Source organism: Anarrhichthys ocellatus, unplaced genomic scaffold, assembly GCF_004355925.1.
Source record: "Anarrhichthys ocellatus isolate YVR2014 unplaced genomic scaffold, GSC_Weel_1.0 scaffold63, whole genome shotgun sequence".
NCBI classification, from domain to species: domain Eukaryota; kingdom Metazoa; phylum Chordata; class Actinopteri; order Perciformes; family Anarhichadidae; genus Anarrhichthys; species Anarrhichthys ocellatus.
The window spans coordinates 465,075-490,509 of record NW_022280093.1 but is presented as its reverse complement, the minus strand read 5'-3'; the positions used below and the strand labels follow the sequence as shown (position 1 = coordinate 490,509).

At 46.1% G+C, this 25,435-nt stretch overlaps 1 protein-coding gene across 4 annotated transcripts in view; it reads right to left on the bottom strand.

Annotated features, from left to right (window-relative positions):
• mpp7a (MAGUK p55 scaffold protein 7a) overlaps positions 1-25,435 on the bottom strand; it is a 135,137-nt gene that overhangs the window by 57,105 nt on the left and 52,597 nt on the right. For all 4 annotated transcript variants that reach the window (XM_031872389.1, XM_031872387.1, XM_031872390.1 and 1 more), the window contains 3 exons: positions 23,246-23,364; positions 12,027-12,104; positions 4,319-4,399 (listed from right to left, as the gene is read on the bottom strand). In XM_031872389.1, the coding sequence (XP_031728249.1) occupies positions 4,319-4,399; positions 12,027-12,104; positions 23,246-23,364 (278 nt within the window). The remainder of the gene's footprint in view (positions 1-4,318; positions 4,400-12,026; positions 12,105-23,245; positions 23,365-25,435) is intronic.

The following is a 25,435-nucleotide window of genomic DNA, read 5'->3' as shown; positions in this document are numbered from 1 at the left end:
CAAAACGTTCCCGGCATCAGTTGGTTCATTTCTCAGAACAGGGCTGACATTGCGTTCCTGGCTTTCATCTGCACCGTACATAAACACACACTCTGTGTTGTCTTTGTATGTCTGTGGATGCTGTCATTATAATATTAAAATATTCTCTTGGAGCGCAGGAAACCAAAACTGTTTGCAGATGACGTCGAAAAAAAAATAAAAAACAAACTGAATGGGATCCCGAACCTGTGCTCGATATATAACGCACTACATATTGTGTTCTCTGCACCGCAGTTGCAGTGTTGCATTGTAGTGATGACGTCATTGATGTTGCGTTGTAATAGTGTGTTCACACCAAACGCAAAGCACACTTCCCGCGCGATTACATACAATGCAAATGCACAAATATGCACAGGTTGGTGCAAATTTCCAGGACATTTGCATCTTTGCAGTTGAAAAATATTCAATAATTGGCGTGAAACTGTGTTGCAAAAGACTCTGTTGAGATTCTCCTGTTGTCACATATTGTAGCAATCGGTGGCCACCCAGAGCTCTACGATAGTACCTAGTACGTGCGGGTCAGCCAGGCGTCCGTCAGCCTCTCAGCGGGGGAGGGACGCCCATGAGGTCCTGGTGAGGAGCAGAACTATACAGTGTTTTGCTGACGCTGTGCAGCACTGGAGCCTGGAATGAGACTGGAGGTGTACTGGAATCATTTGTCATTTAATCAACAACTCTTATTTTCTCTTCCTGCAAAATGGTTTTCTGCTTTTCTCTGATTTATATCGAAGCAAACTGAAAAGCGCTGGATTATGGACTTCTTGGTGGAACAAATAAGGAATGTGAACATGTCAACTTGGGCTTCGGGTTATTAAAACACGCATCTTTCCCTAATATTCTGATCATCTATAGGCTCGATGTTTAATCACTGAACACAAATGTGTTTCAGATTAAAACGTGGCTGTCGCAGTAGTAACTTTAATATCACAAAACAGAGCTAACAAAGTTAAGAGTAACCCTAAACATTTCCTCACACTCACCTCCACCGTTCCTCCAGTAACCTGCCAGTTGCAGTTTCCTCTGAACTCTATCCATCAGGCCTAACATCCTGACCCGTTCATAGTCCTCTCATCGATGGCACTTCTTCGAGTCTGGCATTGCACAGTCTCCCCTACGGCCGTGCCTCACAACCCGTAACAGAGCCACAGCTAATTCCTTGTAAAAACTCTCTTGGAAGTAGCAAGAACAGCTGCATGCTAATAGATAGCACATGGTTACGCGGCCCTGGCTGCTGACCGTTGACATGCGAGCAGGTACAAATGTTTTACACACAGAGGTCTCTGTGTGGAGGGCTCTCTTCCTGGGCTGATACGAGTCGGTGGGTATCGTCATGCCTCGGCATTGGCAGATTAGCCGCCTAATCAAATCTGGAGTCGTAGCCACGTATAGAGCCCGCAGCCCGGGGGGGGGAAGGAAGATGAAGGGGAAGCGAAGCCACCCTTGTTTTCCAGGCGTCCCGTCCTCTTCTCGGTTTCGTGTGTTTGTGTTCATTAGGCATAATAGGGATCCTAGAAAAACAGATCACAGAGCTTGACTAAATAAACCTGCCTGTACATTCCTGGCATTGGCCTCTCATTAAAAGAGCCGCCCCTTCCCCGGTCACTGGCCCACTCGTTTTTCAGCTGGCGGTGCTGGATCGGTGCGGGGGTAACCACTCTGCCCAGGCGGGGAGGACTCTGCCGTGTGTGTCCTGCCTCGGGAGATGATTCTATGGGCCCAGCCGGGATTTGACACCCACGCCGCCCCCCCCTCCCTGAGCCTTGAACCTCAGGCCCGCTGCACCGCCCTCGAGTCAAACACTGCCTGCATGTACACACACACACACACACACACACACACACACACGCGGCAACAGCCGGCCGTCATAATTGGCACTTTCATCACTGTCAATATTAGTCTGACTGGGGGGGCTAATACGGCTGAAAGTTGTTTTTTCATGTGCAAATCGTAAAAAAAAAAAAAAAGAGAATGTTTGAGGCGAGGAAGAGCGTGGAGGAGAAAGAGAGAGGGGAGAGTTTTTAAAGAGCCTGATTTATATCCCCGCCCTAGGAATGGATCATTTCAGCCATAATTAAGAGTGATACAGTTACTATCGCACAGAGACGCCATTCAGAGGCAGCGGCCATCTGCTTGTGTTTTACACCCAGGGCCCTGTGATTTACACCGGGGCTGGCTGGTACGGTATCAAGTGCCCTGGAGGGCAGATGGAGACAGAACGAGATCTTTCAATACTTTATTCCCGAAGCACACATGCTGCCTATAAGAGTTTGAGACGCAATGTCAGACAAACCGCCAAGAAGCCTCCGACACGTCAGCATGTTGCAGTCGAAGCCCTAACCCTCTGAACAGAGGTGCTGAAACTGATCTATTGTTGACCGAGCGTTCCAACGAGCAGTGTTTGAGGCCCGGAAAAGTTGAGCGGTAGAGAGACTGTGTGGGAACGCATGCAGATGTCAATCGCTCAACTTGATGGGTACGGGTGCTGTCGATCTAAACCGGACACACTGAAGCTTGGGGATCCGCGGATTGTGACTCCAGCTTTCGTTGGTGTTTTGACGGACAGATTCCCATTCTGTTTGCGTACGGTTTTCAATAGTCTCACAGCAATGTGATGCGTGAAACAAAGCCATACTTAAGTTCTTATTAGAATTAGTCAACAGATCTGAAAACATCAGAATCCATCACATTTAGAGGAGATGGGACACTCTAACAAACCATTCTTAAAGGGACAGGTCACCCCAAAATCAAAAATCCATATTTTTCCTCTTACCTTTATCTATCAATCTAGATCGGTTTGCCGTGAGTTTCCTACTTTTAAAGCTATTGACCGTAGAGACGTCTGCCTTCTCTCCAATATAATGGGACTAGATGGCAAAAATAAATTTGACAAACTCAAAAGCAACGTCCCTTTCCAGAAATCCTGACCCAGTTACTCGAGATAATCCACAGACACGCTGTGTGCAGATTCATGCAGGAACTATTTTCTTTCTGCTGAACTACGCCAACTGTGACGTTAGCGAGCTCAGTGGCGCTAGGTGAGCTAGCAGTGTCGGTCAGCTAAAAACTATAAACACAAGCTTTAAGTTGATGCACACTTCTCTCTCAGAGGAAAAGAAATGTATTTTTAACGATTTAAACTATCATGATATTGGCCGATGTGTAGCTGGCCCAAAGTTCCATCTGCTGCCTTCACCTCGGCGGATGAAGTTGTCGAGCGTTTAAGATCGATGACTTCTTCGCGAGTTCCGCGCTTTGATGGATTGACCCCGGCCACGCCAAATACCTCCGCTGTAAGCGCAATCGAAATATTAAAAAAAACGCGCAGATCTCTCACACAGGCACGCTTGCGTGGCGCTCGTTTGCCGCCGCATTTCACCTCGGGGGTTGACAGAGACGAAAGAGACCCCGACGTCCCTACGTAGCAAAGTAGGAGAGCCGGGGCTGTGATGGATTGGGACCGTTTGTCTTCGGGACAGTGGCTGCGTGAGCGTGTGTTTGGAGTGCGTGTGTCCGCCATCGTGTGTCTACGTGGGATGGTGTGTGTGCATTGCTGGTGAAGTGGTGATGAACTCGTTGTCACGCCTTGCCGGTCAGTCTCTCTATATGCGTATAACTGTATTGTTTTCATTTTGAGAGATTAATCATGACATCACTAGCACAGACGTTCAAAAACCCATATGTTGATCTGACTTGTGAGCCTGATCCTTTTGGGAACCCCCTCGTCTTTTCACAACCCTTGACACTGAGAGGTATTGAATATGTGAATGTACTGTAAGTGTGTGTGTGTGTGTGTGTGTGTGTGTGTGTGTGTGTGTGTTGGGAGAGGACTTCATACTGAGCTGTTGTTTCTGGCAGAGCCCAAATAAGCATGACGACAGCGCATTAAAGAAAGGAGTCCCGTCCAGCTCTCCCTCCATCCCCGCCGTCTGGCTCAGACACCTGCGGGAGCCTGACGGACGGCCAAAGTCACGCATTTAAAAATAAGAATGTGTAAATCCGTTTTTGTAGCCGCCTGTGTCTGGATAAAGAGACCGGCGGGGCCCGGCAGCCGTGAAGACGAGACTAGGGCCGGATCGAAGTGCCAAACTATTTTGAGTGCACAAACGAGTGACACGCGCCGTTTGTGTGATGACATCGGTGAGAATACGAGCCAAAGATTGTGTTTTTTTTTTAAGACAATACTGTGCTCCTCCACAAAAGAGGGCTTGTGCTTTCTTAACAGTCGCTGAATGCTGAAATGAATAAAGGCTGTAATGAACTGACCGGGAGCCAAACTCACCTTCACGTGGGGGGAGGCCAGCAGTTTGAGAAGCTCTTTGATTTCCCCGTTGGCGGATTTCCCCTCCAGCTCCTCGGACAGCTACAGGGGAGAAGACACAAATACATTTACAATATGATATATCAAGGAAGGCAATTAAACACCCTGATAGGAAGCTAAATAATCCCATTATCTTGTGTTCAAAAAGTGATGACCAGCAGAGATAAATATAATAGAAACTACTATTACCAGTAGTTCCCAACCTGTGGTCCGGGCCCCCCCTCAATGGGGACCAAAGAACAGAGTTTGTCTCATCTGAGGTTGTCAAAATGATATTTATGTATAATTATATTAATAATAATAAGACACTTACTGGATAATTTATACAAAAGTCTGTGTATAAACCTCTTTAAAAAGATACATTTGACTTGCACGCAGTCCAAAATATTATTTTAAAACCCGGTATTTGTGCAGAGTGTCAGATAAAGTATTAGTATTATACTATGTGTAGGAATAAAAAAAAAAAAGCTTTGGAACCACAGCTCCAAAGCATGTGTAATAAGTACAGTTGTATGCTCAAGGGTACCGGCCCATCAGACGGGAGAGATGATACTGTGCTAAATTAGGTGCATCTTAATGGAAGGCAAGGGCCACAGCTCGTGACAGGGCCCTAAAGTTCGCACTTGTTGCCATTCGTCTCTCGATCCAATTTACAACTTCGGTGGGATCATTTTTCAGAGACAATGGGAGCTGTGAGAGCGTCTCCTGAGTGGCAGGACCGCGCTGGACTGCTGCGCTTGTGATGATGAATGTCTGGGAGCTCCGACACGAAGCGACTCGGAGCTTTCCAAAAAAAAAAAAGCCCCGGGCCACGCGCTCTGATTTATCGACGATCCTCCTGGACTGTGGAGCGGAGCGGAGAGGCGAGCCTGACGCGCACAAAGCCCTGCTTGTGCCGAAAAGGCTGGGGGATCGGGGGCTGTCTGCTGCGCAAAGAGGGCCAGTGGAGCTCGCAGGGCTGGGGTGTGAAGGGAGAGCTAACGGCGATCTCACACACACATGCACGCACGCACACACACACTTCCTGTGCTGTAAATGATGTTGTGTGTGTGTTTTAAACATGAAGACATCAAAGCAATCTGTGTCTTTATATTTCCGTTTGGTGCACTTTGCACTCACTTCTGCATTAACAAGCAGCAATATTTTAAGATGAAAGAGATGTAGATTGTATGATGTATATTATATTTTATAGTATAAGCAATTAATGGAGGAAATAATATAGATGAACTGACAATAAGTAATCTTTAGTTGTCATCCTAATTAAATGAAAAATGAAACTCTCAGTACATGTTTATCATCATTTTAATAAATAACAGTAATAAATTTGGTATTATATTTAATTTTGGGAAAATACAAACAAGACTGAATGAATAATGTATTGTTGCGCACCACCATGGCCCCTTTTTCTTGATCCAAATTGGGGGTTAAAGGATAGACGATGTCCCTGAGACAAAAAAAGTACTTTTAATAACAATAAAAAAATTAAATTAAATTAAATTTAAAAAAAACATCCGTAAATCATAAAACAGTTGGGAGATAAGTGTAAGAATCTATTCCAATAAGCAAGAGACTTTACAGCTACAAATCACCTCTTAGTGGATGAAAATGTAATAAAACAAACATTAGTAAAAGCAGGAAAATGCTACAGGGCGATCAACACTGCTTGTGTACATGTACGTTAAAACGAAGCACTGCATGAAGCAGTGCAGCAAGGAAGCGTGAAGACACACATGGATCACTTTGGTGCTGGGGGGGGGGGGGGGGCGTTCTGCTTTCAGGCGGACGATGACAGAGGTTGGGGAGAAAGCTCCAGTTTGTTTGACGAACGACCCCCGCGCTGCGAGAATAAAGCCACAGAGGTGAGGTGGAGGGAAAGGCCCCGAGGGTTAGCGCGAGGTTAGGGAGGACGCTATGTCACTTTACCCCCAAAAAACAGGAGGGGTCTCTTTTCATTATTTCCATTAGCTTTGACCCCCCCACACCACCACCCGAGGGGAGAGAGACAGCGCTAATGAATAGTCACGCCGGTCAAGGTTCCTCTAGCTGAACCTCGGTCAACCCTGCATTACTTCACTTTCTCAAATATACAAAATAAGGGAGTCTGGGAGTATGTAAGGTCGGAGGAAGTGTGAGAAAAGGGAGGAGTGGGGACAATCGGGGTCAGGGTCTTTAGCGTGGGGGGGGGGGGGGACATCTCTCGATCTGATACGCCGCCATCCATCAACTCGCCGGCAGACAGCAAAGGGAGGGGAGACAAAGACAGAGGGAGAGCTGTAAATCTCCAGTCTCTCATACCGTGTCATTAAAGCACCTTGTCCCATTACTCAGAGAGGAGGACGGACGGGACATGTTTGACAACACGCTCGGCTCTCTGCCTTTCATGCTTCCATGTTAAGAGTCACACTTTCCATCCTCAGACCCTCACGGGGAATGATGGCGGCCTCCTTTGAGACCGTGTTTATTTCATTTGTTAAATGTCACGGCAGGCACTGCTCTGTTTAGATAAGTTTGATCCCAGCATGTCAGTTTACAGCTGTCTGTTGACCCGGAGCGGCTACGGCCTCGCCACTTTGATGTATCGCCGCCGATACATCACGCTGACCTTATGTCAAAGCGCCTTTTATTTAAACATATTAAAGCTACTAACCTTTTATTTAGAAATAACGGATCCCAACCTTTCTATTTCATATGATGGATAAAATGCACCTTTGCCATCGGTTGACTACCGTAGGCGTTTAACCTGCATTTATGAAGTCATGCACACACACGGTGTTTTCCTTTTATTTATTTTTTTTATTTATACATTTCAATAAAAGTTTTAAAGTGCCACGGTCTAAATACTGGATTTAACACTCTTAGAAAAATGTAATTAAATAGGAAGTAATGAATAGATGAATTTCTCTCATGCAAATAATCTAATTTCGAAAGAGAAAAAAAAAAAAAATGGTTCTAAAAGTGACTTCAATCCAAAAGTATTTTTGGGGGTTATTATTGAAATACATGAAGTACATCAGTGGAACTATTTAAGGTGCAATTACATAACTTACCGTATTGTAACCATCGTTAATGACACGCAGGGGGAGCTTATTTACAGCTCGAGCTTTCTCAAGCTGTGTGGAAAGTAAAGAGTCTCTTTATAAAAATGTGATCGATAAGAAGAAAATGGAGTTAAACCGGAAGAAACAAAAGCTGCAAATGGCTTCAGTCAGCCATCTAAACACCTCTGCATGCTTTTATGGGTGTATAACAGGTAACAACTGACCTTTATATTACGGAAGTCAGTGGCCGATATATTGTCCCCCAACAAAAGAGAAAGTCGAGTCAGCATTTTTGTTCCAATAAAGAAGTGTCAGCTGATTACATCTAACAATGTCGAGGCCTTTCTGCAGAGGTCCGGTCACACTGCTGTTAGCACTTCAAAGTAGATAAAGAATGTAAGGAAGAGTCATTTACAGTGGTGCACTAACCGGGTCGATCTAAAGAAAGTAACGCCTTTATTGTTCTCTTCACAATTTTGCAAGAGCAACAGCAATGTTACCAGTTATCCCATCAGTGTCGGCCAGAACAAATGTTTCAGGGAGACTAAATCATTAGGAGATAGTGGGTGATGAAGGTTATTCCCTAATCAGGCCGAACAAATAGGAGAAAGCTGTTCTACCAAGTACATGCTGGACCTACCGAAGGCCTGTGGAGCTATAATTACCATAATCTAAGAAACTGACATTGGTGAAGCCCCCCCCCCCCCATCTCTCTGAGTCTGTCTGTCTCTGTGCCATTACCAGTTGTAGGTGTGCACTGAGGACCAGTGCCCTCTGATGGCACCCAGTGGTCTCCCCGAGCAACAGCAGGGATACGGGTGAGAATAAAGATATTTGGAAGTTGGCCAGAGAAGGAAAAGGAGTATTTGAGGATACAGGTCAGCCACCAGGACGTGCAGTCAAGGTTCAAGCGATGGACGCGGATCGGGAACGAGGCTGGCACTGAGCTTACTGTTGAAGTGGCGTGCTGAGCATTTATTTTTTCCGACGGGGCTGATGGAGCCCGATTGGATGGACAGAGCTGGTTCACGTGCGAGGCTGATTTTGCCCCTTTTGATTAATGCAACGCTGTTCCTCACATTCCACAACGCGGCTTCTATTTCAGTCTTAATGAGGGCTGGAGAGAAACCGGGTGTGCGGTAATAAATGTGCATGTACGTCCATAAAACACGTGTCTTTATGCGTGCGTGATACACTGCCTAGTCCCCGGGCCCGGTATCGATCGTGTTCCGGGCAGCGGTGCTCGTTTGTTGGAGCAGCGGCAGTCACCTGCTGTGCGTGCTAGACAGTGCAGCCCGGAGGCAGAAGTGTTGTTTTATGTGAGGCAATAAATTAAGCCTCCATTACCCGAAACCCGAGCCCGAAATGAATTTCATCTCAATGTAGATCTCTCCCGTTGCACTTCAGCCCTCAGCCACCACTTCAATGGCGTTCATTTGGAGCGGTGACACGAGTGAAAAACAATCCGCTTTAAAAATACACTTCTTTTTTCTTTTTTCCTGACCAGCCGAGGGAAAGGGGGGGACTCAGGACTGCGGTGTGCTGCTAGACGCTTTGATACACCATCTCTGGGATTTATTCCGATACCTGATAATCCCGAGGAGACGCTTTGCGGGGCATTCGCGAGGAAGCGTGAATTTGAAAGTCTGTAATTTGACAAAAAGAATGAGAGAGACGATCTGTAAGAGGGAGGGGAGATGGAGGCCGATAGTTGAGGGGGGGGGTCTCTTGGGCAGCCTGTGGCCTCGTGCCACAACCTGGGGAGGCAAAGACCAAGGAAAGAGAAACAGAAGCGATCCTTCAAGCTTTGTCGGAATCTGGTGGAATTCTTGTTCTGGTGTTCTGTGGTTGGCCGGGACTGACAGCAGGGGTAGGAACAGAAAGAAAAGCAGCAATAAAAAGTCTATTTGGGGGCCTAAAGATTCAAGATAGGCCATCCTGGTTTGGGTTAAGGGTCCTGGGTGGTTTGGGACTCCCGGGATCTGTATTGGCACGTGTGAACCCTTCAGGAGATGGAACGTCCTGGCTCCTCCGCCGACACTTGCGGCCCACACGGTCAGGAAAACCGCTCTGGACCACAAGGCGGCCTCTCTATTTCGTGACGGCCTCGGGACACTCTGGACTCCCTCCGCCTCACCGACTGTACAAACGTCAGCCCCTCTTTTCCCTCGTCTCTCCCCTTGACTCGGTACTAATTAGCTGATGATGTATGGCCGCCGGCTCTCTGGAAGGGGTGGAACAGTCGGAGGCACTTTGATTACAATAAACAGAGCTGGGGATTTCAAACAAACCCACACACACACACACACACCAGTAAAAAGGGCTTTTCCTCCTCTCCGTTCCCCGTGCCAGGCTGGTTCTTGGGTTTACACAGGTGTGTGTGTGTGTGTGTGTGTGGCACTTGCATGCTTATGTGCACATTTGGGTTTCAATAAATATTGCAGATGAACAACACTGTAACAAATGCCGGGACACCGGACGTTTACTCAATAAATCAGACTAAATATCTTTCACAGCTTGACGACGAGCAGCGGGGCCAACGGAAAGAAAGTCCCATTATTGTCTCTGTGCTGACTTCTCATTAACAGGTTAACTAATGAAGAGGGACCGCACGCCATGAGTGATGCTCCTGCTTCTTTTTCCCCAGACTTATGTTTATATGATGCAACTCCACGATCATCTGTAGTCTGTCTGCTGCTGTCACGCGGGCCCATCCATCATCGGCCTTCCCATCCGGGTTTCTGGCCCAGGAAGATCATCGGTCTCTCCTCGCAGTAGCGGATTTTCGATTTTTTTGTGGTCTTGATGTTTGGGCAATAATGAGTGGGCGGTTGGGTGCAGAGGAGGGGCGGTGTTGTGTTATTGCAACAGTGAGAGAGTCTAGAAGACGACAGGTCGCAGTTCGCTCGAGGGTAAGAGGAGATGGAGATAGAGAACACTGCCAAGGCTACTGCACGCCACCGGGAAAGATGCACTTGTGAGCTGAAGTGTAATCTGCATGACATCTATGAGACAAACAACAAGACAAACTGCCTTTCTACTTACGCAGTCTCTCTGGATTTGGTTATAAGCAGATCACATTTACTTGGTTTTCAAACACAAACGGTTAGACAGGCCATGCAAGACGGGACATAATGTGAGTGTAGGTGGGTGATAAATTAAAGTAAAATCCTCAATTAAAGGAATAGAGGAACATAACGAATATGTGGCGTCCTAGAGACCAGTTTGATAAGAATAAACATGGGACACAGTTAAAGCTCAACAATAGGGGCTGTCAGGGTGACCACAACTATAGACTGTATATAAGAAGTGGAGGTCGACACCGTGACATATCCCATTGATTTGTGGACTACTGTTTTGAAGCGTTGAGTTCAGGCATTTTAGCCGTCGCCATCTTGGATTTTTGAAACCAGAAGTGGCACGAGAGGGTGGAGCTAAGTTCAACACCGTATAAGACATTTTTAGGTGACCAAAAATGTTATAATTAACTATCATGAACTGTAAACACACTGGGAAAGGGTTACATTTGTAAGACTAAAATACAGACAACTCACTTTGTAGCCCCGCCCTAAAGCATACTCTGCTTTATGGTCTATTTGGCTCTAAATTGACCATCATTTACTAAATGAACTTCATGCTGTATTGAAGAAGACTTGAAACTAGCAATTCAGACTATAAACTCATGTTCTCAATGTTTAGTGTGGTAATAAATCAAGTGTGAAATAGAGTCATTTTCTCATAGACTTCTATACAATCCTACTTATTTTTGCAACCAGAGGAGTCGCCCCCTGATGGCCAGTAGAGAGAAAGCTAGTTTAGGGCACTTCCGCATTGGCTTCACTTATCAGACCTAAAGGATGCCGCCTGTTTTAAAAATGTAACAAATAGAGATAATAGATATAGCAAACACCAAAATGTGCGGGGGAGGGGATTCAGCTGTCTAATCAAGACACACTGAAGGCCACCTTTGAAAGTAGAGATGATGGACAAGCTGATGTTGGTGTCACTTGAGGGACCCACAATCCAAGACTTCAATGCTGAAGGGCCAATGGATCTGTGGTGGCCCTAACTTCCAGAAAATCTAAATTTGGACGCGAAAGAACGGATGAACCAGCAACCAGCGACTTGCTGGATTCATTTTGAGGGATCTGTGAAGAACATGACGACAGCTGCACGACTGCTATTTTACTGCTATACCAGGAATTGAAGGTGGACATGTTAACTTAAGATTCAAATTCTGTGAATCATCAGCTAAAAAAACAAAAGCTTTTATTCTTTTCTATCACATTTTCATTTTAAAGCTTTCATATAACTGCAGAGAAAAATAATGTATTACTTGTACTAAAAAGGTGACTAAAAATGGCAACCACATTTTTAGTTTTGGCAACCAAAAGTTGATGCCTGGTTGCCGGCATTGCCCCCAATTTTAAAAGTTGGTAAACCCTGAAACTTCAACCGAATTCAACACCTAAAGATGTTTTTTTCTTCTGGAATGATGTTCATCCCTCCAGTAGAGTCCCAGAGACCAAGACTTTGTGTTGGTATTTTTTCCCCTTTTATTTGTCACCCATCGGTATGTGCAACCAAATAAATGGAAGCCTTCCTTCAAAAAAACAAAAACAAGAACTTACTTCATGGGCCAGAGCTGCAGCGCTCTCCAGGACGGGGACTGGTTTGCTCTCTTCGTAGAGCTGCAGCTGTTCGTGGATCTGAAAGGACAGATTGTGTTAATCGGTAAGAGAGAGCGAGAGGAAGGAGGTCAATGTCGGGCTGCAGAGGCCACGGCGAGGCCTCTCAGAGCAAACACACCATGTGAGCAAAGTGTGCACACAGAACCCCATGTGCACCACTACAAGCACACATGTACGGAAAACATGCACAGCCTCCATCCCCACCATGTCGGACTCTCGCACGCTCGCAGTACATCACAAAGGCGGGCGAATCGCGGCAAAAGCGGCTCTTTCCCACAGGACTGAGCGCGACAGAGGGCTTCTAAGTATCGGCGCTCGCTCAGCCACTGTACAAACACTCCAGCTTTCCACCGTGCATTTGATACGCCCCAGTGGCCTGGTAGGGATTCCAAATCATTTCAACAGCCCGGCTAAATTGGCTAAACATTTCCTTATCAGCCTCAACGCGGCGCGGCGACTGCACAATGTTGAGAGACAAAACTGCATCTCTGGAGACCAGGCTAAAATGGAAAGTAGGCCCAGCTCTCGTGTTTGCTCATTTACACGCAGAGAAACACTTCATCGCTCCAGAAACTGACATGTGGAGGAGAGGGTGGAATCAATCCAGGGTTTTTTGAGCTTTAAGAGCAGCCGTGTAGGAATGTGTTGACAGCCTACAGGCTGCTGTCTCGTCTCATCAGAGAACGACAGACAGGGACGACTCGTCTCTCCTCGGCCCCTGGCCTGGTGGAGGGGAGCTCGGCCACGGGTCTGACTGATAGCTGGGCCCCCGGCCCTGGGGCCTCCAGCTGGATGTCCCACAAAGCATTCCAGTGCGATGGTGGAACAGAAGGCCCTCCGGCCTGGGGAGAGAGTGACAGAGAAGCCCCTGGGCCAACGCGGTGTGTGAAGGGCCAAATCGCCCGCGCACACAGACACACACACACACACACACACACACACACACACACACACACACACAGACACACAGCCAAGTCAATTTGCGACAGAGAATGACTCAGTAGGACAGAGACAAGAAAGAAAAGCAGTTTGTTTGCTGTCACATTGTGAGCAGCTGCAGATGTTGTGTGCAATTAAAACATCTGTTTTGGTATTGTTAGACATGGTATTTCCTCCTCACTACACAAACTAGATGTCACTCTACAGTAGCAGCTCTACTGTCAGATGAACATCAGAGGATGTGATATTTCCCGTCTAATGACATTTGATTAATCTGTGGATTATTTTCTCGATCATTCGATTAGTTGTTTGGTTTATAAAATGTCATAAAATGTTGAAAAATGGTGATCAGTGTTTTTTCCTCTAACATCTTGTTTTGTCTAAAATTCAAAGATGGGATAAACACACCAGAGAATATTTACATTTATTAGCTAAGATCAGAGAATTTTGACTTTTTGTGATTAATTCAATTATTGATAAATATTCTGTTAATTGATCAACTGTTGTAGATTTAAGTTCTGATTCACAAAAAGTGTGTAGATAAGTTCATTTTAATCTTTGTCTGTCATCTGTCTTTGATATCCACCAGAGTCCATGATGTCATTTACAACATAACACGTATGTCAGCGTTCCAACGGCACTTTTAGGACTTTCTGTTGAGAAAAATGTGACATAACTACGTGTTAAATGTCTTCGAATAAGCACGGCCCCCCCTCTGCCCGTCAGAACTGCAGCCCAACTGTTGGCCTTAAACCCGCGCAGTCTTTCTCAGCTCGACTTATCCACACAGTAAATCACGACCCGTTAGGACTGCGTCTCGGCCAACAGAGCGGCCACGTTTCAAGGTCAGCTTGGAGATTCAAATCCCTGCGCAAAGCCGAACATTACTCGGCTATAAAACACGGTGCATTAGGCGCGTCGCGGAGGTAATCTGCTGAAGGCCCAAAGGGAGACGGATGGCCGCTCGGCTCGGCTGTAGAGCTGCGGCTTGAGGACCCCAGACGGGATGTGAAGTTAGACAAACGGCTTTGGAGAGAGCACGCTGTAAAGCGGCTTTGCAATGGCCCGCTCAGGCGCGGGAACTTGCACGAGAGTAGCGATAAGGCTAAGGACGGACATAAAAATAAGTACACGCTTGGAGTTCAGCTGTCGTGGACTCCACTGTTAAACTGATGCATTCTGTGTTTCATGCCATCAAATTTAAGAGAGCCACTCTAGGGCAATTCCTGGACATTTTCATCCTCATCTGGTTCATTTCACGCAGCCACGTCATATTTGACTATCCACTGTTCAAGAAGTCCCAGCGACTCCGCCCCGCGCTCCCGACTCCTCAGTCTGTTCTTCTACAGAAGAAAGCTGTAAAACAAATAAAATAAAAAAAGCCCGGCAGGCAGCTCCGGTTACTTCATCTGTCCTGATGATCTTTGTAAGAAAACAGATGAAATAAAGGAGAGAGGTTGCCAGTGTCTTCGGCGCTCCAACATACCACAGTCCTAGTGACATCTGCTTAGGTAGTTGCTGCTCCACCACCTCGACTTACTTAGTTACTGTGGAATTTCTCCTCCGCTCGCTGAGCGAACGCGAGATTGAAATGCTCTTTTTTTAAATTTACAGTTCGGGACACGTTCCAAGTGCCTGTCCATGACGCAGTGATGTATTTTAAAGTCATTACCCAGCTTTGTGCATAGCGCGTTCCCTGTCCCCTTTGGTGAGGCAGCGGTGCTCCTGGCAAACGGGAGAAGTGGCCTGGCCTTAAAAAACAATTTTAAACACACAGTGAGAGACAGTGTGCTACAGCCAAGGAGGGCTTCGCTCAAACCAGAGTACGACTCCTGGACACACCACCGAATTAAAGCCTGGGATTCTGAAGCTTCTCCGATGAGAAATGTGGTGCAAAATAAGGCTGAAGAGTCGGGATCAAAATGCTTACAAATTAAGGGGGGGGGGGGGGGTTGCTGAAGGGGGGGGTGAGAAAAAAAGAAAGAAAGTGCCCCTTCAAAGAAAGCTTTAAAAAAAAAAAAAAAAAAAAAAAAAAATATGCTACAAAAGGAGCAGTGTGTGTCCTGTCTCTACAGAGGCCTCCGACTAAGTTGTGTTTGCTTCCAGAAATACCCCGCGGGCCTAAAATACACACAGGAGAGAGAAAGTGAGGAAAAACACTAACACGGTGTAAGAAATTGATATGAAGAAATTCCAACGAGGATGGACTGGAACCAAAACATAACATCCATCTTCATCTTCCTCAGACAAGCGCTCCAACCACTGCGAAGGATCACCGTTGAGGGTTAAGGGTCAGACACCTTGGAGACCTCTCAACAATCCTTTACAATTCAGTAATACCAACTGTATTGATGTTCTCTTCATGATCAAAGTGCACGCTTTAAGAAGAACAATGACCGCCTCCAGCCTCGAATGTCAACGTGGAGGTATGATGGAGGACAAAAACAATGCCTTGCGAACGCTAATCCAGACACACTACAGCAAGCAATGTCTGGTGCAGAAAGAGGGAGAGAGAGTGCAAGTGAGCGAAAGCTTGATAGATGGAGAGGTGGGCTGATGGAGGGAGAAAGAGAGGTCTGGAGATCACAGGGCTGGATAGTGTTTCTGCTTCGGAGTCCTGAGCTCGAGGCCTCTGGTTAATGTCCACTGCCCGGAAAACCTTCAGACCCGGACCGGTTGGGGTTGACAATCTTTCTCCCGCTCCTGTTTCTGTATCTACCCACCGGAGCGGATCCGGTATCAGGCCTGCGTTAATCCACCAGGGTCCGATCACTCGGTCTGATCCAGAACACCTTGTCAAGGCACCGTGGCCTGGTAGACCAGACCCAGTTCGGGAGACGGGAAGGGGGGGGCATCACAGACAGACGTGCAGGGTTGCAACTAGAATAGCTGTGAAATGATGTGTTTACTCGAGGAAGCGGAAAAAGAAAAATTGGCTTTTTCGTCTGTTACAGTAGGTCAGTTTACAAAGTGCTGGCTTTGTACCCGGCGTGATGGCATCGGGTCCTGGACATTGTGCTGTGGTTCGTGAACAAGCCAGGATATGACCGCACCATTCTGCATCAGTCCGCTTACGGTGCGACCAGCAAGTTTACACGGACCAAAAATGAATTCCACCCAGTGTCATCAAGGAGCAGATATTAGACTCGACAGCATCCACTCGGCATTGCCATTAGTGGTAACTCAGTTTACACAAAGGGTAGCAATCTTTCATCGTGGATCTACCGTTCCAAATGAATAATAATCTCGTGTGGTGGTTGATCTGCCAAAATGTAGTGGGAAGGTCTGCCAAGGCATTTTTTGTTTCTGTCGACAATTTCTCCAACACAAGACTTTATGATCCCGTCGATATGCCTCCCTTTGACAGAAATCAGTTCAACTTTCTGTAATCATTGACGACATGCACACTAATATTCTTGTATTATTCCAAATATTCTGAATTTGATATGGGTCGTGTTAACAGCATATTCCGTTTTGGATATTCTAAATAAAGGCTTCTTTCAAATGTATGAGAGGTATGCCAATACCATTCGGGTTTTAGGAGAATTCTTGCGACATACAGCGCATTCGGAATATACGGGGTTTTTAGTCGCTTGTTTACGGTCAGTTCTGTACGTTGTACACAAACCAACAGTTTACAAGGCTGGGGTTAAGGAAAAAAGGTCACATTTCTGATTGGAAGCAGGAACATCTTTCATTTTTAAACAATGTGAAAGACTTGGATATCAACAGGTATCTGGATATTAGCAATAAAACCGCAACGCCAACCATTTAAAGAAGGCGGTTGAAGTAATGAAAGACTGTGTTGGTCGAACAAGTCCACCGCGCCACCGGGGGTAAACGAAACCTTTTTTTTTTTTTTTTTTTTTTTAAATCAGAATATGCACCTCTGGACGTAAACCGGAATATAAGTGAAATAGTTATTTTCATTCGCCTTGTAAACAGCTCAGTGGGAATATTGGGCCTCCGACACATTTGTTCTTAAGTGGCTCGAATGAGTGATTTAGGAGAACTTGCTCGCACTCATCAATGTTCTCGCTCATTTACAAATCTCATGAGCGCTGGCTCATTCAGGTGGCCTTCATCACATTTACGCTGGTCATTTACACAGTTGTTTCAAGTTAGGTGCGTTTGCTGACGTGGCACACTTGTACGAGCCCACCGTACGAAACAAAAAGTCAGAGAAAGTTTAGATAAGCAAAATGTTCTTGCATGAGGTCCATTGTCTTTTTGAAACTACAGTAATAAAATTAATATTTTGTGCATGTAAAAAAAAGTCAATGATTGTATCAGACAATTAAAATTTGTATTGTCCTGGACCGGGGTCCTGAGCCACAACAGTGCATTGAGGGTCTTGAGGACACTGGCTCATACGCTGATTAATGGACAAAGATGCCGATGACTGCCTAAGTGTATCCCCGCTTTGTCGAGCAGAGAATTCACACACAAACCCAGCACCTTTCCTTGACCAAGACCCCATACAGAGCGGTCTGGTGCCTGAGCTCGCCTCTCTCATTTGTTGTGGAAAAGGCCTGGAGAATGTGACAGCTAATTAGGAACAAGCAGCAGATCCAATGGACTAAGGAGAGAGGGAGAGTGAGCGAGAGAGAGACCAGGGCAGCTGGCCAACAGCCATGACAGCCACATCATTTTGATAGGGGATACATTTCCTCCTAGCGCTCTGAGGAGAAGAGAGCAGAGAGGCCCCTGACACCAGGTATTCTGTCAGGCCGGGACGGAGCAGGACACAGTCACACTTGCGTACGTACTAAGACATTCTTGAGACACGGTTTTCTGTTGTGTTTCAGCCTCTAACCTTGTACAGTACAAAATAATCGCCAAGGGAAGTGGCATCTATCAATCAAGTAAGTCATTAATGTGATATATAGCAGCTATTGGGTTAGGAAACAGGATTCTGAATTACTAAGGGCATGAAACCAGGACAAACACATTTGACTTAATGAATCAGATCGATTCGAGTACCCTTGAGTCACTTCAACATATTAATTTGTGAAGACTACCTATAAAGCCCAGGTGAGCCCCATGATGTCTTCAGGCAGGTCTCGGGCCATGTGGGAGATATAAATACACTTTATGGCACCAGGAGCCTCATTTTCCATATCGCTCCTATGCTCCGTGTCCTGTTAAGATTGGCTTTGTATCGTGTAGACCTTCTGGTTTCACTTTGAGTCCTTTTCTTTTGGCGAAGGAATACAACATCGGGGTCAACCAAAGTGACCTGGAATAATGGTTGTGGGATTGCTCCAGAGATTTACCTTGATTACCAATACAGACATCTGAGTAATAGAAATGGGTACTGGTGGATATATGCAGGCCTCTCCTCGTTTTCACTGCTCCCATCCCCAGTGCTGTAGAAATGGTTGACTTTAACGTATATTCAGTAGTCAACGGGCCATACTCGAGCCCGTCTTCTGCACGAAGGAGTTTTCCTCCTCCTTTCCCCTGTCCCTATCACAACCTCGCCTTTGGCTCCATCCGTGGTCTGTTCATCGAGCTCTTCTGGCTCAATTCAGAGGCGCTTGTTTGTGGACATTGAGCACGATCTTTCGACTTCGTGCTGTAGTCGACCATTAAACTCCTAGGAAAATATTTGGAAGGTAGCCTAAGCGCGGAGTATAAAATTGCAAGGAAGGAGATTTATTTTGGATTCAACTGAGGTTTTCAAACCGTAAATAACCAGCCGGCTTGTGTCCGAAACAATATTTTCTAGAAACAAATGGCAAGTTGAAACACTGTAACCAGAATCTGCACAATGTTCTTTCATTTACAACCAAATAAGAATAGAAGAATCTACTCTGAATGAATATGAAGGTTATCTCTTTTTAAGGATGGAAGCTCCCCTCTCCAAAGCAGCCTGCTGGTATTTGCTTAATTCCCCCGTGAGGGTTACTGTTCCCCCAAAATAATAAATACAGACATCAGAAGAGACCAGTGTGCAGTACGTGCTGACCACAGACAGTACGAGTGGATCTCTGAGGTGGTATAGGTTTACAGGCTGAGTCCTGAACCAGACTATCAGCCAGGTTTCAGTGCTGCACACAGGGTGTGGGGCTTAAATGACTCACAGAGAGCTGTTCCAGCAGGGTGAGAGGTTTATAACAATTTCCTTTTTTTGTGATCTTCCTTGGTAATGCAGCATGGCATGTTTTGAGGGGTGGAAAGGATAAGATAAGTGCCCAAAGGGCAAGTCTATGGCTGTCGTCAAAGAGTAGAGTTTACGGACATTACAGTGGTGAGTCATGAAACTTGGAGGGCTCCCTCGAGTGCGATCCAGTTATTCATGGGATACCAAGTCTGGTACTGAAGCAATACAGTCCAGTTTGTCTGAAAATTAGCTCATTTACCAAAAATAGCAGAAACTTTCCACTTGGGCACAAGCGTCAGCTGCAGCACCTTTACATGTCATTAAAGGCCTGCAGCACTGAAGAACAAACTGGCAAGCCTGCATCGATTTTGCTGTGTAACGATGTTTGCAAGTGCCAAGCCTATTAGCAACTAACAGGAGCAGCATTTAAGGGAAAACTGACTGACCACAAAACGAGGGATCTTGGGGCCTGGCTAAAGGCCTGCTGACAGAAACTTGGGTCTTTAAAGAGAGCCCCACCTGAGGCAGGTGGAAATTGAATATTGTATTATATTTCCTGTGGCTTTTTGTGGAGCTGGAACTTGGCAGCGGAACAGTGAGTGTGGTGGAATTTATAAAAAGCACACTTGAGTAACTCCTTTTAATTGAAAAGAGGGGGAACTGTCTGCGTCGTTTTAGCTATGCTAGCTATACGCGCCAGCGCTCGCATTACATGTCAGCTCTGATGCTGCACCGATGAAAAAAGTCTGCAAAATGAGGCGAACTTGCGAGGCCCCGGGGCCGTCGCTGAAAGATGATATTAGAAAATATTTGTTTCATCTCTGGGACATAATGGGATTAGGAGGGACGTGAGAGGCTGTCCCGACCATCTGATGAGGGCAGGTGAGGGGAAACGGAGAGAACTTAAGTCTGGTTTAGGTCTTCATGTAGGTCTTTTTCTTGTGTCTCTTTCCATCTTTGACACCTCTTCCTCTGGTCCTTCCCTCTCCTCCCCAGACAGACTGACCAGTAACCGATGCTTCATAATTACCCAGGTGAGGCTTGATCGTTTCCATATGAGCGACCTGGGTTGCCGAGTCTGTCAGATTAACATGACGTGCGTGTGTTTTCTCTTCGCTGTTTAGCCATTCCCAAAGTATCCCCTTCACAGCCTTGTGGAATAAAAAAGGTGGAATCTGTGGAGATTTGGCGGCGGGGCTTTAGAGGAAGGGGACAATTAAGGTTTTATTAATGGTGTGCCACTGACGTTAGCCATGTTCACCTGAAGCTGGACTCCGCTGTAAGGCGAGATGGTTGTTCTGTACTTCTGTGTGTTTCAATGTCCGCATGTCTGTCCATTTGGCTCACGGGCTGACAGGCTGGCTCGCGTCTCCGTACCAAGTAGAAAGCAGAGGAAACACGTAGTTCTGCTTCTCTGGTCCGGGGCAGTTTCCACTTATGCCTCCACGTTAACGATAAGAGACGCTAAAAGCAGCTCGGTTTCTCTCCATTGAATTAAACAGAAGAGGAAGAGGAAAACAAGTGGTCAAAACAAACTCAATGTGGTGAAGAACTAATGTGGTTCTTTGATGTTTCACTGATGTATTTGATCACTTTGTGGCTGCGATGGCAAGACATGACTGTTGCTGTATCATTCTGCCACGGTAGCGATAGTGAAGTGGGTCACATTAGCTTGGAGATTAACTAATACTTACTGAATTGCAGGGCCCCAAAGTGAGAGCCACTCACCATCTAGCTGGCACGTGATCAAAGTGGGATTCAAATTTTGGAATGGCTTTTCGGGAGTTGATCAGTGACCATTTCAACCCTTCTTTCATGCATACACAACGCACACCTGACATTTCAGCTTTCCACAATCACTAAGCTCATTTTTGTTGGGCTTCCCTTTGAAAGCAGTAAAACTAAAACAAAAAATCAAGAAGGAGAAACTGTTTCCAAGATCTCACCGCCTTTTGAAACTGGTATGGTTGGTATTGCAGAGACATCTTTTTCTTCCTGTATATCCACATCCATAGGCACTTAGGAGGCTATGCAAAGCAACCCAGACACTCCCTCTCTTTAGCTACTTTCTCCAGCTGCACCTGAGGGCTTCTAATGCGTCCAAGGTCAGATGGGATATCTAATCCCTCACGTTGTGTGGAGTGGTTTGGGGTCTCCTCCCATATGCGTGTGTGCCTGGAACACCTTCAGGGAGGCATCCAAGACAACTGAACAACCTCATCTGGCTCTTCTCAATGGATAAGAGCAGTGGTGCAGCTCTTTGTGTCTTCTTTGATCATTTTTGTGTACAATCAAGATTAGGAAAACTATCTGCTTCTCCCTAAGATTGGTGCAAAGCTTTCTGTACTCCAGGTAAAGAGCCGGTGAGGAAATGGCACTCTACTTTCAACAGCACTGGCCTTACTCTCGCAGGTTTAGCCAGGTACAATCAGGGGTGGTTAGAGGGCGAGGTGAATTGAGTGCTCCACCCTTATGTCTGGCTAAATATCACAGAAACATAATGCCACCTTCATTATCATCACTCTATCTGCCGCACACTACACAGTGTTTTCTTTGGGGCCGGCCGAGAACGAGAGCCTGAACATGGGCAGGCCCTGCCCATCATTATCCATGTTCAAGAGGCCGTATTCTTTGGCCATCCATAACAATCCCAGGCATCAAATGAAACCCGTCTGGTTTCCTCAAGACCCGACATAGGGGTTTTGCTTCAGCGTCTGAGGTATGCCATAATTCAGGCACTTTTACACGCTCACGTTGGCGCATTACAACCCTGGATCCTGAACAAACATGCTTACGCAGAAAAGGAATTCTTCAAAAACAAGAGGGAGGGGATGAAAATGATGTCCATTTTTCTCTCTCAATCGTCTCTGTGACATAATGATTCTGGCTGGAGAGAACGAGAGACCACCAAAGAGGGGAATATATCATGCCAGCACATGAGAAAAGTGTTGGGCATTCTTTCAAAATGGAGACCATACACAAAGGATACAGTCAAATGTAGCGCCAATTAGAGACGTTTTCTTTGTAAATTGAGTAAAAAAGCCCTCTTGGTTACATCAGTGAGCTACAGGACGAGCTGAAGCAGTGGTTCCATGTATTGAATAGGGACAGACAAACAAGCTGATTTAAAGCACAAAAGCCCTCCTGTTCCCTTTCCAGTAGCAGGAGAAGAGGAAGAAGAGGAGGCTGACGATCGCAGAGGATCCCAAGTGAAAATGAGGTTAGGGCGGGTAGACAGAATGTGTTACTTTCATTACCTCCGCCTGTCTGCTAGCGTATAAAGATATGAAGTGTGCTCATCTTCTCCACAAACTCTGCAGGCTATCCAGTTTAAAAGGCAGTAACCGGACCGCGGGCCCGCTCATGCTGGCAGAGGGGGAGTCAGAAGATCTGGGAGGGTAGGCCGTCGGAATGACAATAAACTTAGCAATGTATGAATGAGACCGCACGGAAGGGAGGCTGAATGACGCGGGATCGTGCTTTTTATGGGAATAGCAGAGGTCGGATCAGGGGTGGGGGGGTCGCGGGAGACAGAGTTTGGATTCTGTCCCGTAGCAGTGGGTAATGTAGACCGAGACGCAGATTTATGGAGATTCCACATCCAGTGATGAAATAGATATTGTCTGTCTGAACTGAGACATATAACTTCTTAGATTTCTTTTTTTTTTTAATATATTTATTACAGAACTTTAAATTGTTAAAACAGTGAGACAAATGATATCCACTTTTCTGAAGCCACCAAAATGTTTCTTTTCTATGCCTCCCGGTTGGAGCGTCAGGAGCCTTTGTTTAAAAGTTATCAGATCCTGTGGTGAGAATGCAAGCTAAATGTCATTATTCATGACTATTAAACTGTTAAAGTGTAACCTTAATATTACAACATTTTAGAATAGCATGCTGGTTAAAGGATTTGCCAGAACGTGATTTTCTACGGTGCTGGAAATATAAATCACTAGTTTGATGGTAAGCATTTATAAAGTGCCTCAACAGTGAAGGGATATGAATTTGCTCTTCGACAACAGCAGTGCCCTGGCGGTAACGTAAAGTATCAAAATCTGAAGAACATCACAACACACCACTCTAAAAGAAAGGAGGTGTCCTGTTCTTGTTTTACCTTGACCAGCGAGTGGAGGCTTCTCTCCCCAAACATGTCCTGGAGGAAGGTGTTGTCCTCGGGGCGGCTGACATGGGGCTGCAGCTGGGAGGGCAGAGCCGCCAGCAGCTCGTACAGACCTGTGGACGGAGGGGGTGGGGGGGGGGGGGGTGAGGAAACATCAACAGTCAGCATGGCAGTGGGAGGAATTACTGCATGCATGCACAGTCACACGCAAAAAACAACAACACATGCATAGAAACAGATGTGCATACATCTGTAGTTTGACAATACACAGCAGAGCATAACTGCTGTACATGTGCAGGAATACATAAACGCAGTCAAGACAATGTATGCATTTGTAAACATGCACATGAACGCCTGTACTCTTATAGGCTCACACACGCGTCATTTTCAGCTATGGATCTTTTTCTTTTGTCTGTCCAATAAACACACAAAAAATAAATATGCACCTGAAAGTGCTACAACCTACAAAATACAAAAAAAAGGCTGTTACCGCCCCTCTTTTGCTCGTCACTGGAAGGAAAAGGAAACATAGAGGCAATAGAGCATTTCCCACAAATCTCTACTTCCCACCATTGTCCCAGCCTTTCCTGTTTGAGGAACACTGCAGTATTGTCCCCAATCAGAAACAACCCCCCCCCCCCCCCCCCCCCAAAAAAAACACTAGAAATTCCACTTTTTGATCAGTTGAAAAGTTCAATATCAACCTTCCTTTTATCGAACTATAATCAGATGGCACACATGGCTTCCCATCCATCCATCCTTCAAGCCTGCAAACAATCAGTCTCTGGAGTAAAGTTACAGAAGTTTTGGAAGAAGTAGTAAGGATGAACTCTGTGTGGCTGTCAGTATTTTTTTATATTTAAAGATGAAATATCCTATCGTTTTTCACACTCAAAATGATGCTTGCAAGGACGGTGGACGTTTGCATTTAACCCGGCCATAGCATGAGCGACGCTTCAGAACGACACACGCAGAAATCTGCAAGGCCCTCTGAGGTTGTACTAACCAAGCTTATAAAAAAAATGAAAAGATGACTATTTCAAATTCAGTTTACAGAGCACCAGACTGTGGAGCTGATGGTTTCAAGATTAAGCCGAGGGGAGGAGGTGAAGCACAAAACCAGCGTGTGAGCGGGGTCCCTTCCAAAGACAACAGAGTCCTGGAGCATAACCGATGGAGAGTAGTAGCAGATACGTGTTTGTTGCTCTGCTCTGTTCTGGTCTTCAGGGTGGCTGTGATCCACTAAACCAGGGGTCAGGCCCATACAGAGTGCAGTCAAGCTGGGTTGTTTGCATCAAAGACCCCCTTTATAAATGCACCATTAAAAGCCCCCTCTCCAGATTCAAACTCATCAAAACACAACCACCACGCGGTGGTCGAAAACCCTTTGAAAACACTACTTATGTGAAGAAACTCCGAACGCATTCCCCCGGCGGAGCCATCGAAACGTCAAAACAAACTCGAGCGACTTGGCTACCTCTCCGAGAGTGTCTTTCATCAGAGGACGAGAGTGGAAGAGAGGAAGGATGGAGGAGGAAAAAGAAAAAAGAAGAAGAAATAAAAAGGCTCCACAGACGCAACCGGAGTAATTCGTAGCCTGAAAAATGATGGATTGAAAACAACGGTTGACGTCATTGGCTGGATGAATGACTGGCTGACTGAACTGGCGGGGTGCTCTGACTGGGTTAGAGCAAGTGTGTGCTGGCAGCGCCGACCGCTTGGCTCATGTCATGCCATGTGCTGCTGCTGGGCAGTCAGATGGATGGAGTGTCATGTGCCACTCTCAACCCTCTGCTTTCCATTTGGGAGGTTTTTCAGGGGGAGATCGATGAGCATCAAGAGGATATTCCTTCCCTGTTCCGCGGGTCACGACGTGGACTCTGTGCAGTGTTAGCGCCTCATGCCTCACTGCTACAACAGCACTGTGGTTAAGAAAGAAGGAGAGGAAAAAAGCCACTGGAATACAAGAGAGATGGGTTTTTATAGACATGACACATGTGCACCAGCCATCACAGCGACCCCACGTGGTTTTACTCAAGCTCGGTGTGTGATATTGTCCCCCGGTATGTGTGATCATCTGACGCCTGGTTCTGTGGTCCTCACCAGCCAACCTCAAACATTTACCACTCCCAACAGAACATCTCACATATGTATATATATATATATACACACATATACTGTATA